Source organism: Phascolarctos cinereus, unplaced genomic scaffold (assembly GCF_003287225.1).
Source record: "Phascolarctos cinereus isolate Bilbo 61053 unplaced genomic scaffold, phaCin_HiC Scaffold_726;HRSCAF=1367, whole genome shotgun sequence".
Lineage (NCBI taxonomy): Eukaryota > Metazoa > Chordata > Mammalia > Diprotodontia > Phascolarctidae > Phascolarctos > Phascolarctos cinereus.
The window spans coordinates 155,558,171-155,573,290 of NW_027556098.1; the positions used below are offsets into that span (position 1 = coordinate 155,558,171).

Genomic DNA, 15,120 nt, shown 5'->3' on the forward strand with positions numbered 1-15,120 from the left:
TTTAGCTTCAATTATGGAAGATGGGAAAGGCTTCAAGCACATGAGCCGAAGGATGAAAAATTTGTCTTTCATCTAAAGATCAACCCAGCTAAGTTCCAAGAGGCTCATCAACAGGTGATGAACACCTTTGGCCTATGCAAGATCATCTATATAAAGACCATCAATTAAGAGGTTGAAATAGGCATTGATGGAGGGAGACTACCCATACTGAAAAAAAGACAAATTTAGGCCTACTAAAAGGAAAAACTTCCTAACAAACACAGCTATCCAAAAGAAAACTAAGCCATCTCTGGAAATAGTGGGCTTCTCCTCATTAAGAGGTCATTAAGTAAAGATTATAGAGTATATTGTAGGTTTTTCATACTTTTTTAGGTATGAATTAGACTAGAAAACCTCTGAGGTTCATTCCATATCAGAAATTCCAAACTTCTTTGATTCTATGATGAATTTTTTTAAGTATTGAAATTTAATTATGTCACCAAAATAATGTTTAATGAATATAATAAATAATGTTTAATGAAATAAAAAATATCTAGTCCATTTTTTAATTCATAAAAGTTTAACTCTAATAATATTCTGTGTTTATTTTCAAAACATTAATTTGATCCTCACAATAGCCTTATGAGAGATTAGATTTGTCCAAGGTCAAAATGTTAGTGAATAGGCTAGGACCAGAACCCCAGTCTCCTGATTCTAATTCCCTCAGTTTCATATACCCCCAAACTACTACCATGTCCTTTCACTGTGCTTTGAAAAGTCTACCATTATCTGGCAAACTCTTAACCTATGGCCTCAGTCAGTAATTCATTTAACCTTAGTAAATCTACTTTTTCACTGGATTATGGTAATTTAGTGGTAAAAATTTTATTTAAATTTTTTAATGATTTAGACCTCAATTTGAGGTACTAAGCATATAAATGGATTGTCATGGGATCAAAGATTTTCTTTTAGATGCAAATTTTGTGACCCTACCAGGTCAGCTTTTTGTCAGATCACTGGATATCAACTTATGACTTTCATTTCCCCTCAGAGCAATACTGAAAAAATGAAACCATACATATTTTACTGAGTCTACTATGAAATTCTTATGCCCAAAATTGGAACAAAAAAAGTACTACTTTGCAATTATAATAATCAGTATTTACAAAGTAAAATCTGATGAAGTGGTCTAATTTGTAGGAATCAGACTGACACAAACTACTTAAAAGCTTTTAAATGCATCAACTGTGTGAATATAATTTTTTTAATTGTCAAAGATTGAGCTGTAATTTCTCTGTTTTGGTCAAATTCTGGCCAGAAACTCTGAGGGTCTTCCCCTTCAGACTGATTCTTTCGTGAAGGTAAACTAGGACATCTTTTGCCTCAATTCTTACCTAGCCTTTAATCACTGAATGGATGTCACTTCAGACAAACAGACCTGAGAAAGACCTTAGTTCAAAAAGGCCAAGGTCTCCCACCGCATCCTAGGTCAGTTACTAGTTGTCCTGACCTATGTCTTGCCACGGGACTCCAATGATGCTGGAGGACAGAGTGAGACTGTTGACTTTGCACAGCCCTGCCACACTTAAATACAATTCACTTGCAAGTCAAGACATCACCCTCCTGATGTCATTGGTCCTTTTCCAGAACAAAAGATGGACAACAATCTGTGAGTAGTTGCAGCTGCCCCACTAGGGACCCAACTGGCCAGTTCCAGTTGGGCAATACTGCTATGTGATAAGGAAAGAAATTATAGGTGGTGTGTTTGGTGAAGCTAAAACAAAGAAAGGAAACATTCATAAATACTGTCCATGGAAATTACTAGATGAAACATCAAAATCTTGGGATAGGGGTGGGGTGAAGGAAGTTTCCTGTTTGAAGGGACTCTTAGGCAGAAAATGCCATCTGGACTTAGGACAGTGACTTTTATGAAGCTCCTCCCTTTAAACAGATGGCTAGCCCAGAATAGAATGCCAGAGAGCCATTTATGCCTGAAAATTTGGGTAATGCTTTGAAATAATGGTCAAGGAGCTGAGAGGAAGCTGTTACTCCAATAATGGGCCAGGTAGAACTTTACGGCTGACAACTTGAGAATGTTCATTTTTTGTTTTCATAATAGCACACCGAGATACTACATTATTATTCTCTAACATTCATTTGACTCAACACTCGCACACAGAAAATGGACTACATGGATTTTTAGGCATAGAGATTTGACTTATTAAAAAAACAATAATTAATGATATGGGAATGAACCACCAAAAAGCTTTGGTTGTTTCCCAGTGTTTTCATTGTGACTCAGATTAGTTTTTCCACTGCTGAATTATTAGGAACCCTTTCCTGATGTATTAACCTTTGGGATCCAATCTGTAATTTGCTTTTCCATACACATTTAAAATTAGCTCAGTTCTGGATGTTTGTTTTTGATGCGACACCTTACCTCGCTGCTGCTAATGCTTTGCAAAACGATGTTTTGGCTTTTGGCAGTCATCAGCATTTCAGATTCAAAAGGATCTGCATTATAACAAATGTCAAGCAAGGATTCAGGATGTCTTTCTGCCAAAGAAGAGCATATTAACATTCTAAAATGTTATTTATTTTTAATTTAAAAATTTTTGATGTCTCTAGCAGCCTCACAGGAGGTACTTCTTACAACTAAATCAACACCATTTTCCCATAGTCCTTCTGGAAATGTGATGGACAAATTGGGAAGCTTGAAGAATCTGTAGTATCCACACACCAGGTGCAGGGTGGGAGGGGGGGGAAGAACATAAGACATGGTTCTAGAAGTTGAGCTGTGACTAGAAAGGACCAGAGATGACAGCTGACATAAGCTGAGGAAAACTGAATTTTGGGACTCTAAGGAATAAGAGCTAATATTTATATAGAGCTTTAAGGTTTGTGAAGTACTTTACAAATATCTTATTTGATTCTCACATAAACTTTGAAGTAGGTGCCATTATTTATCCCCATTTTACAGATGAGGAAACTTTCACTGAGAGAGGTTAAATGACTTGTTCACCATCACTGAACTACTAAGTATCTGAGGAAGTATTCAAACTCAGGTCTCCCTAACTCTAAGTTCAGCTCTCTATTTACTACGTCACCTAAAAAAAATATTTCTTGCACACCAGGCTATGACTCCAGTTCCATGTCAGGCTCTTTGAGGAAAGAAATACAATAGAAGTAGAACATAGATTTTTCTGCCCACAAGGACCTTACAATCCAGTTAAAGAGACAGAATGAATAAACTTCAAATAATTAGATGATAGTTCAAGACAAAACACAATTAAGTGCTAAATAATATGCTATTAACTATAAGTACTATGGGAATTTTAAAAATAGCAAGATCAGAGAGGGCTAGGGAAATTATGGGAGGTATGAAAGAAATAGGATATAAGCTACATCTTGAAGGACAGATAACAAAGCTGGAACCAGGAAAAGGCAAGTAGGGCTTTGTCCCAGGGTACAGAAATTTAGAGGGGCATCATTCGGACCAATGAGAGGTCACAGACAATTTAGCTAATGGAATCTCCCATACGATTAGAGGGCAAGAGGGTGGAGCACTAAACTCTTCCCAAAGCTTTCCTTTATAGGGGGCAGGATTTGTATTTTCCAGCTTATTCCACTTTCCATTTGCAGCTCTACTTGGTTTCAACTCCGTGGAATAAGATGCCCCTATTGTGTATTGTCTTCCCTCATTAGATTGTAAGCTCCTTGAGGAAAGGTACTGTCTTTCTTTTTCTTATTTATATCCCCAGTACTTAATACAGTACCTGGCACTCAGTAGACACTTAAGAAATGTTTATTGAATTGAAGATGTAAAAAACAGCCAGAGTACCAAGGGTATTGTCCCTTTTCTAAAACAATTAGTCTAATATGGACAGTACTTCCTCTTGCTACACCTTACTTTCTTTTGCTCTGAAATACCCTTTAGATAATTTCTCCTCTCTGTTCTAGGGGCTCGTTTTAAAAAAATTAAAATCCTGTTTATACAGAAATCTCACAGCCAAGATTTGTGGAGGCACAGGGAGTAATAAATATAAAGCAATCTTTGCCTTCACTCCAATAAGCCTTAGGCAAGCCACAGACTTTCGCAGCAAAAAAAAAAAAAACACATTCCTGTCAGTCTCCCAATTCCCATCATCCATGGCATGCAAAGGGGAATATCTCCAAAAGAACTTCAAAAAGTTTGGTATCAGTGATTTACCCAAAATACTCCAGAAAGAGGAAGGTTATCAAAGGAACTCAGAAATGTGGGTCAGGGGTGCCTAAGTACAGGGAGGAGGAGCTGAAGGGTTTAAGAACTTGGGGCAAAACCAGAGGGACTCATCCTCTCAGATGCTGCCAGTCCTTCATAATTTGTCCCATTATCCTTCACTTTCATAAAGATAAGGTGGGGAGGGGAAGAAGGGAGAAACAACTCCTGAACCAGATTTATAGAAAGATGTATAAAGATCAAATAATTCCTATGTCACATGAACAGTTATTAAAAATTGAGAAAGAAGGAATTCTACCAAATTCCTCCTAGGAGACAAATATAATTGTGATAACAAAATCATGTAGGAATAAATCAAACAAAGAGAACTACAATGTCATAAGAGGCTAGCTAGAACAATATATGCCCAAATTAAATAATTAGAACTAAATTGGGTCTATTTCCAGTATTGCAAGGATGGTTCAGCATTAGGGAAACTATTCGAATAATTTTTGAACAGAATAATTAAAATAAAAAAATCTCGCATCTATATATGCAGACTTTGACAAAAATATAAGGTGAAGTCAAGATGTTGGAGTAGTAAGAAGTACAGCCTAGGTCTTTCATCACTCTTCCTCTACAGAGAGCTAGAAAATCAGATAAAATTCTGATTGAAAAAATCCAAGAAAAAGTCACACTGAGTCATTTTTCCAGCCCAGGGAAGCCTATGGAGACAGACAGGGAGAATGTGAACACTGGGGATGGGATCTAGCCAGAAGCACCATGCATGAAAGAGGGCTGAGACTGGCCACAGGAAGAGATTCCAGGGGATTCCTGAACTAGTGAAGGATTCCAGGACATATGCCATCTGGCAGTTCTGTCACCTACTATCTAGCTCCAAGTCATATATTTAGGGTAGACTGAGGAGGGGACTTACACCAAGGGGGTGAGAAAAAGGATCATGGGCCCTAACTGCAAACTGAGCAAGGAACAAGTTAAGAAACAGAGAAACTATATAGCACTGACCACAGAAGCAGAGCAGGGACTTAGTTCTATATTCCTGCCCAGATTGAAGACTACAGTGGAATAACCATCTCAAACCAAGAGGGAGTCTAAAATTTAGTTGTTCTGAACCTGCAGGGTCTCCAAGTGGCTAAGTCCAGTAGCTGTCTAGTAAAACTTCTAACTAATGACAAGCTGACAGTCCCAAACCTGGGTCAAGAATTTCCGAGCTGAGAACAAGAAGGCAGTGAATAGATTTTGCCCAGGGAGCACAGAAAGTTTGAAGTTACCCAGTCTAAATTGTGAAATCAACAGAAAAAGAACTCAAGAGGATAGAAGTTCAGCCTAGACTTTCCGCTCAGAAGGGCACAGAATTCAGCCTCAACATAAAGCCCAAAGTTAAGGAGTAGGCTGGAAGAATGAGAAAAAAAAAAGAATCCAACCATAAAGAGTTATTATGGCAACAAGGAAGCTCAAGACAAATCCAGAAGAAGCAAATGACTCGAAAACATCTATATGCAAAGAACCAGAGAAAAATATAACTTAGACACAAAACTCCTGCCTCCCAGGACAGTGCTATGTTACACCATGCTGCCTCCTCCTTGCCTTTAGAGCCATCCCTCCACTTTGCCTTTCTTCTCATCATTTCCCATTATGTGAATGCCTTCCTCCTTTCTCTCTGCCCATGCAAGTCCTTCTTATCCTTAAAGGCCTAACTCATGTTCCTTCTCTTTGATGAAGCCTCAGATGACTCTAACCCACAGTGATCTTTCCTTCTTTTGAACTCAAACCAATACTATATAATTTACTTGGCAATTATGTACTATGCTGTGATATTTCAGTTGTTGTCTTGTATTGCTAGTAGAGTACAGTATACAACACAACTGCTGTCCTAGTTTGGCCTCACTGAAGCTGTGTTTCCTGTTGCCTGCATCATAAAGAGAATCTGTTCCTACTTGGTAAACTGGTCAAGGTACTGGATTCTTTACAAGATGTAGGGTTAGAGGTCAAAGTATGGGCAGAATAAGCTTTAGCTCTCTGAACTATGTTAGGCAAGGGATTCAGAAATGTAGAAATGATAAAGAACTCAAGGGTTGGACCACTTTCCATAGAGGGGGCAATCTGTGCTCCAAAAACTGTAAATACAGTTCTTCATATGATCTGTTGTCTCTCTGATGCTAATCCCCTTGAGAACAAGGACCATATCCTGTGTTTCTCCGTATCTATCATAGGCTCACTGCAACATCTTGCATACAGTAGGTATTCAATAAATACCCACTGATATTATTTGACTTGCTAAAATAAATTCATTAGATATGTGGCAGAAGTTCATAAAAAAAGGGTTTTTTTAAGCATATTTCTTTTTTTAAAAGTTAACGTAAAGGATGAATGCTTACCTGGTTTGGGTAAAGAATTCATCAGTATGTCCAGTAATTGCTGCTTCTTTGAACTTTTTATTTGTGATACATAATGCATGGCTGATTTTCCATTAACATCACAGAGCTTGGGATCTCTAGAAAGGAAGGAAGAAAAAACCAAAGATCATTCAGTTAATTCTAATGAAAGAAAGAATTTTACTGATATGCCAGTGTCATTTTTTTAAAGGACAACTCAAGTCATCAAAAAATAATCAAGCATTTCAAAATATACTTTTCAGGGTACTAACAGTTTTGAATTATATTTCCTTTGAAAATTATTTCTTTTCCTGACTTCCCTTTTTCTGTTAAAGGCATTGTTGATTCCTTCCTATGGCACCACATTCACTCAATTTCTCTGTAATACTTCTCATATCTCCACCCTTTCAACCATTCCTACTTCAGGTCCTCAATAGTCTCCTCTGAACAAATATAATTAGTAGCCTCCTAAATCCCTCTCCTTACCATAACTCTCTATTTCCTCCAATCTATCTGAATCACTGCTGCCAGATTCATCTTCCTAGTTCACAAATTTGATTTCATCCTTCCCTTTCTCAAGCACTTTTTAAAAAATCTCTCAGTTCTTATGAGATATAGCCCAAATTTCTTCTTCTAGTACGCAGAGCATTCCCCAGCCTGGTTCTGTACTACTTATCTAGCCTTCTATCACACTTCTTCTCAAGTATTCTGCACACTATAACTACTGTGAAATAGCCTCCATGTTATTTTTTGATAGCCTCTCTTTTGCTCTTATCTAAGAGGACCTAGAGTGCCCTCTTATCCTCTTTCCCTTTTCTTTGCCTGTTGAAATACTATTCATTCTGCATAGTCCAGCTCAAATGCTTTCTTTTCCATAAAATCGTTCCTTATCCTCTCAGCTAGAAATAAGCTCTCCCTCTTATGGGCTCTCAATGCACATTATTTATAGCTCCCATGCATTCATCATATCCTATTATTTTTGCATATGAGATTCAGAGCTGGATAGAATCCACTGAATTTAATTCCCTCATTTTACAGGTGAGAAAACTGAGGGTGAGCGATATTAAGTGACTTGCCCAGAGACATAGGAAGTTTCTCAGGTAGGATTTGAACTCAGGGCTTACTGGCTCCAAGGGCAAAATTCCAATCACGGTGCTACCTTGCTGCCTCATCACTCCTGATGTGAAGAGGAGCAGTTTGGTGGGGTAGAAAAAAACACTAGGTTTAGATTCAGAAGACTTAAATCCAAGTTCCAGCTTGGATAATTGGATGTATAACTGTGAGCAAATCATATAACCTTTTTGATTCTCAATTTTCTTATCTGTAAAATGGGTGTAATGATACTTATACTACTGCTTTATTCTCTCAAACTATGAATTAATTTTTTTTATTGTTGTTTAGCTGTTTAGAGAAAATCAGATGTTGCTCCTGTTAGCTGTATTACTAGTGAGCATCTAAATGAGACTGAGAACAGCCAGCTAGTTATTCAATTATTTAATTCAACAAACATTTTAAAAGTGCATACTACATACAACAACTTGTGATTGGCATTGAGTGGGGAGCTGGAGGGGAGTAGGAAGATGAAATAAGATGTAGTCTCTGCCCTCAAGGAGTTTACAATCTAGCAGGTGAGACAAGATGTGTACACAAATAAATAACTCTAATCAGATTAGGATACAAGTGTAGCTTGGTGGCACAGTGGAGAGAGCACTGAGCTTGGAGTCAGAAAGACTTGAGTCCAAATCCAGCCTCAGACACTTACTAGCTGTGCGGGCCAGTCACTTAACCTCTGTTTGCCTTAATTTCCTCATCTGTAAAATGGGGATAGCAATAGCACCTACCTCCCATGGTTGTTGTGAGGACTGAATGAAATAATATTTGTAAAGTGCTTAACACAGTGCCCGGCACATAATAGGCATTGTATAAATATTAGCAAAAGAGAGAGTTCCTAAAGAACAGTTTGGTGAAATTCGATGGAAGAGGGATCCCATGCAGCTCAGGTGATCAGGGAAGGTTTACTGCAAGAGGTAGCACCCGAGTTTCACCTTGAAAGCAACGAGAGATTTCAAAAGGCAGAAATGAAGGGAGGGATGGACATTTCAGGTACTTGGAGTATAAAATCAGCCAAGACCCAGAGGCTAAGATCAATACAACACAAGGAAAATAAGGAGAAGAATAGAAACCTGAGCCTGATGACTTTATCCCTCCATTTGTAGCTCAGGGACAGAGGGATTACCCATTATACATCCATTAAGTAGGTTCTACTACTGTAGGTACTAAGGATGTAAAGGGGAAAACGTAGCCCATCCCTGGCCTCAAGGAGCTTGCATTCAACTGTGGGACACAAGAGGTACACAGAAAGGAAAATAAAAGTTAAACTGAGGAGGGATCTTAGAAAGCTTCAAGGAGAAAGTGGAAACTGAACAGGAACTTGAAGAAAGACCAGGATGTGAAGGCAGAGGTGAGGAAGGAGGACATTTTAGGCACTGGGCACTGTGTGGATGAGCAGAGGTGGAAGATGGAAAGTCAAATGAAGGAACCAGCTAGTAATCCAGCTGGGCTTGAACATAGAGTACTGAAAGGCAGGGAAAAGGAGGGATGCGGACTGGACTTTGATTTCATCAAAGAAGGTGAATGATATGAAATAGGCTTGATTGTGGAGGGTCTTAAATCCTAGAGTAGGGAATTTGTACTGTATTGCCTTGAGACAACAGGGAGATAGAAACAAAAAAGAAATCTGTGTTGCCAATTGTCTGAGGGCAGGAAATCTCGGATCAGAAGCAAGAAGATATAAAACGTCATTTTTGTCTTAGTACCTCCAGAATCTAGAGGTGTGCCTGATACATGGTAGGTACTGAAAAACTGCTTGTTGATTAGAATTGAGTTAAGAGAGGTTGTTTAATAATCCAGTGATTCTCAGTTTTATAGTTGCAATATCTTACTACTGTTTAGTTTTATGAAACTCTCCTCCTAAAAACATATTTTAATTCTTAAATGTTAAGGGAATTAAAGTTTGGGCAATTCAACAATACCCTTCAAGCTAATTAGTGACAATCTGGATGTTACAAAACAAAAGTTGCAAATCATTTGTATCCCACAATAACAATGAAAAGTGGTAGGAATTTCACAGCTAAACCTCAGAGATACGTAATGACTTGCACACTGGAGAAGGAATATGGCAATAACAATAATAAACAATAGCAATTATGTAGTGCTTTAAGGTTTGCAACAACCCTGGGAGGTAGTTGGTAAATAAACATAAATAAACATTATAATAAATATAACCTTATAATAAATAAACATTTATTTATTTACCTGGGTAGTAGGTGCTATTATCATCCCCATTTTTACAGGAAACTGAGGCACAGAGTGGTTAAGTGACTTGCCTAGTATCACACAGATAGCAAATATTTGAAGCTAGATTTGAACTGCGGTCTTCTTCCCTACAAGTCTGTTCATTACACCACCTAGTTGTCCCTGAAATCCCACTGAATAGGAAGTCAAAGGGCCTGGTTTCAAATCCTACCTCTATCACTTACTACCTATGTGATCTTAGGCAAGTCACTCAATTGCTGCTGATTTCAGTTTCCTCATTTGTAAAACAGGAGAATTGGACAAAAACTAAGGCCATTTCCACCTCTAAATCTACAATCCTAAATATAGCATAGTTGACATGAAGAAGTGGTTTTCTTTATTTAATCAAAACAATTCAGTGTTCCTAAGTTTACAAATCATTTCAGTAATAAATAATTCTTTAGTTTCTCCATCATTCTTTAGTTAGCCATACTCATACTCACGCATTATGCTTGAGAAGTTCTGAAAGAAGTTCAATGGGCCTGTACTCTGTTAACATATCAAGGCTTTCAAAGAGGTCAACATCTCTCACTGCCAGCATCAGAGGAGTCAACCCATGTTGATTCGGAAAATTTATATCCAAGGATTTTTCTGATGCCTTAAAAGAGAAAAAAGCTTTCATTTTTTTTCCCGGTCATTCCTATTATCCCTCCTTGTTCATTCATATGCCTACCACTTTCTTGTTTTGATTCTGTTTTTTTTTAATATTGATTTTAACATATTTCTCTCTTAACATCTGTTCTTCCATTCTTTGAGTTTTAAAGAAAATAGTCTTGCCTCATTTTGTAGGCCCTATAACCCACCAGAAGAATGTAAGCTTCTAAGGGCAGAAACTTTTTTGTTCTCATCTTTGTAGCTGCAGACATAGCACAATGCCTTGAATTTGTAGAAGGGGCTTGCTAAATACTTGTCGTTAAAAACTAATCCCTCACTGATGTCCTAGATCAGGGGCCCTCAAGTGCAGCCCTTTGACTGAATCCAAACTTCACAGAACAAATCCCCTTAAAAAAAGGATTTTTTTCTGTGATGTTTGGATTCAATCAAAGGGCCACGCTTGAGGATCTAGAGGGCCTCCTGTGGCCTCAAGGCCACAGGTTCCCCCACACTGGTCCTACATCAATAGATTTTCCCTAATTATTGAAGTACTTAATCCATATCTATCTTCAATCTCTCCTTCTTTCCTTCTCCTTTAAAACATAAAGTCAACATTGAGAGCTTTTCCTTGGCTCTGCTATATTCCTGTATTTATTATGCTATTTTTTTCCTTGCTTTCACAGATAAACTTCACAAACAAGTGGCAAAATTTATCTGGGCTACTCTTCAAGCTCTCCTTTCAGGGTCTCTTCTCCCATCATTTGGCTCCCATCATCTCCTAGACACCTGTCCTTTGATTCATTCTTAGAATACCATGTAGCCACAAGCCTTTCATCCACTAAGAGGTATGCAGCCAATAGTCAAGATTTTGGAAGGTAGAGCAAGAAGAATAAAGAACAAGATCCTAGAATTCCAAAATAATGAGAAGCAATAAAGTTGAATCAAGCTGTTCATGGAATGAATTGTGTATGCTGAGTTCCCTTCCAACTCTCAAATGCTAGAATATTATGATATAGTCCAGGGTGGCTTTGGGGACAGGATTGGAAGGTTGCAATTGGGGGCTTGAGGAGAGAGGAAAAGTTCTGAGAAAAGTTACTATGGGAAATGACGTAGGTAGTCAATGAGCAGAGGCAAAAGATTGTCAAAATATGAGCAAAGGCCCAAGTGAAGTTATGTATTATATATTTATAGCAACTAAAATTAGCTTAATCTCTTCCACTGGTGCTCAATAGATAGGGAATAGGAATAGATGAAACATATTGGATGTGACCAGGTTTCAATAATTAACAGGTCTGAAATGGTAAAAGTTGTGGATAAGGTGAACAGGGTGAGATCACCAATGGTAGTTAGTGAATCCCTTAAAGTGGCAGCCTATGTGGACAGCACTAGATGAAATGAAATAAAACCAGAGTGGGGGAGATTTCATTTTAAAGTACTATAGTTTATATTAAAGAACTTTCCATGTGATATGTTACTATTGCTACTTAACTAAATACTAAAATGCTTTATTGTTAAAGAAGTAGCTGGCAGCTAGGTGGCACAATGGATAGAGCACAGGACCTGAGTTCAAACCTCGCCTCTCTGTGTGATCTTGGGCAATTCACTTAACCCTGACTACCTCCAAAAAAAAAAAGTCACGGTTACTAATCTGGGAGGCTGGAGGGATGGTGGTGCCTTTTACAAATAGAGGGAAGTTTGGAAGAGAAGAGGTTTTAAATGGGAAAAAAAGTAGCCCATACTTTCTAAAGCACTTACTAATTTTTGAGACTGAAAAGGCTAGATTCTACAGCCTTAACAGAATTTAGAACATGAAACACCCAATTTGTACTTAGCAATGAGTCCATTCACAGTACAAATCCAAGTGGAAACATGGTAATTATTTGTCTGTATCAAGGTGGAAGACAATCTGGCTAATTCCAAACTAGAAATTCACTTTGAGGCCAAGTTATCTAGCTTGCATACCTATGTCGACTAAAATTACTGGATAGTTCCCAGATCTCCACTTCATTGTAAGAGTGAAGATGCAGTGAAACATTTCTGCCTTGGCTTCCACATGGGCAAAATAAATATTATATTGCCTCAAACAAGTGCTAGGGGAATTAATTAGTTCTTTTTTCATTCTCCGAGAAGAAATCACCTTATATTACTGTTTGTTATTATTAGTTTGAAACAACATAAAAGTAAGAGCTGGAAATAGACTTGCTGCTGTAGATGATTCATTCAACACTCATTTGATAGTTACTTATCTCCCACTATGAGTATCGGAATTGAGATCTGTACTAAACATTCAGATTATTCTTTTTCATTGGTGAAACTGTCTGGTAAAGCATTCTAGATTTACAGCCCCAAATTTGGGGACAACAAATACCATTAGAACAAAAATCACCTGGTAACAAAATCATTTCCAAGCCTGACTTTGTATTAATTTGTGTAAGCATTCCAAAATCCAGAGTAACCTGCTTGTATGTGAAACACTGAGGGAGAACTTGAGCAAGGCCTAAGAAGACAGCCATCAAAAATATGTGGCCATGCCTTCTTCAACCAAAAATATATATTGTTTTAGGCACCTGCTTGCTGCCTCTCTCTTCCAGGGTGAAGAAGATAACTGCATTTAGTCCAAAGGGATCTAAATAGCAATTACACAAATGGCAATTATGGCAAAGGAACACCTTTGAGCAAGTTGATGTCAGTCCCGAGGGTTCTTCCTCGGAGCAGGCACTTCCCCTGTGTCTTGTATGACATCTTCTAGCAACTAGCTAGGGGAAAATGGAAATAGTCTTCTGCGCTCTTGTGTTATCCTATTCCTTTATGTCACTTCACTATCCTGCTTTACTTTCTATTGTTTCCTTTTAATATTTTTGTCTGATGGTACATATTGGAGTTACTTCCTGTCATTAAAGAAGAGGAATCCCATTTACCCACAAAAGAAATACACAAGCAAATTTCACTCTTACTAACCAGCAAGTGCTGAAATTGCTGCAGGTCACCTTGCCAGGAAGTTTGTAGCAATCGCAAATGAGGAGCACGGGTTCCACTGAAGGCCAGAAGTTGCCTTTGGACAGCATTGTTAGCTACATGGACAGCTGTTTGATTACAGTAGTTGCAGAGTGTTATGTCTGCTCCCTTTTCCAAAAGAAATTCAATAACCTGCATCAATTTAAAAAACAATTATTATTTAATGTTTGTTGACTTTCAACAAAGTATTCAGTAACATGCAGAATACTGACATATGGCTATGATTAATAGAACAAAAAAGGGGGAAATGCATCTGATCCAAACCAAGAAAGGTTAGTTACAGGTGAGCAATAAATAACACCAACTTTTTTAAATGGTCAAAAGAACACAATACATGGCTCATTTGAGGAGTCCTCTTTATATTTTGAGGACTAAGTGCTTACAGCAGTGTTTGATCTAATACCAAAGAGAAGCCAAACACATGAGAATAAGTGGCCTTGTATTTTGTTCATGTCTAACTTAGAACATTAACAAAAAATTAAACAATCAGATTTTAGAATTGTAGAATGATCGGTGTGCAAAGTACAATCCTGGTAAGATGATCCCTAAGTAAAATTGTTGAATACGTGAAATTTATTTTTCTTAGTCCTATTGTCTAATTTAAATACTCCTCTACTCCTTTCATGGGGCAGTTAGGTGTCATTGGTCCTCTTCAAGAACAAAGGACAAACAATGACCTGTGAGTGGCATGAGCTGCCCTACTGGGGACCCAAGTGGACAGTTCCAGTTGGGCAACATAGCTTCTTCCTTCCTTCTTTCCTTCCTTTTCCTTCCTTCCTTCCTTTTGCTTCTTTCCTTCTTTCCTTCCTTTCTTTCTCCTCTCCTCTCCTTTCCTTTCCTTTTCTTTCTTCCTTCCTCTCTATAAGGTACCATACCCTTATCTGCAGGTGCTCTGCCCAAAGGAGTGTAAATTTTGATCACTGAAACCTCAAAAGATATCTTGGGGTTTACAAGCTAGATTTCTTTCTTAAGGACCATGCCTTAAGCCCAAATCACTCTGGCTTTCACTAATTGGCCAGCAGTAGATCCCAGCCCAAGCCCACAGGGTCATTGTTGGGGCCCTGATTGCTCAGAGTAAATGTAAATAGCAATTGTTCCTTTTTTGCCAGAAACCCTGTGGGTCTTCCCCTCTGATTGATACACACACACACACACACACACACACACACACATATTTTTTGGCTATGGTAAAAGAAGTCATTCTTTGCCTCATTTCTTACCTAGCCTTAACCACTGAATGGGCATTGCTTCAGTCAAACTGAGACCTGGGAAAGATCTTAGCTTAAAAAGGATGGGGCAGTTAGGTGGCACAGTAGATAGAACACCAGCCCTGAAGTCAGGAGGACTTAAGTTCACATATGGCCTCAGACCAAACACTTGACACTTACTAGCTGTGTGACCCTGGGCAAGTCACTTTACTCCAATTGCCAAAAACAAAAAAAAAAAAAGGCTGTAGGCCCATCTCCAGTCATCCAGATCTATATCTTGCTCCTGGACCCAGATGGCTCTGGAGGAGAAAATGAGGCTGGTGACTTTGTACAGCCCTTCCTCACTTAAATCCAACTCACTTGCAAGTCATGGCAT

The 15,120-nt window shown here is 38.2% G+C and overlaps 1 protein-coding gene across 1 annotated transcript in view; it reads right to left on the minus strand.

Moving 5' to 3' along the window:
- Positions 1–13,668, minus strand: part of MAP3K19 (mitogen-activated protein kinase kinase kinase 19) — a 58,433-nt gene extending 44,765 nt beyond the window's left edge. The window contains exons 1-4 of the mRNA XM_021009429.2: positions 13,480–13,668; positions 10,371–10,525; positions 6,577–6,692; positions 2,420–2,535 (exon numbers count right to left, since the gene is read on the minus strand). Coding sequence (XP_020865088.2) covers positions 2,420–2,535; positions 6,577–6,692; positions 10,371–10,468 — 330 coding nt within the window. The 5' untranslated portion in view covers positions 10,469–10,525; positions 13,480–13,668. The remainder of the gene's footprint in view (positions 1–2,419; positions 2,536–6,576; positions 6,693–10,370; positions 10,526–13,479) is intronic.
- Between the last annotated feature and the right edge of the window lie 1,452 nt (positions 13,669–15,120).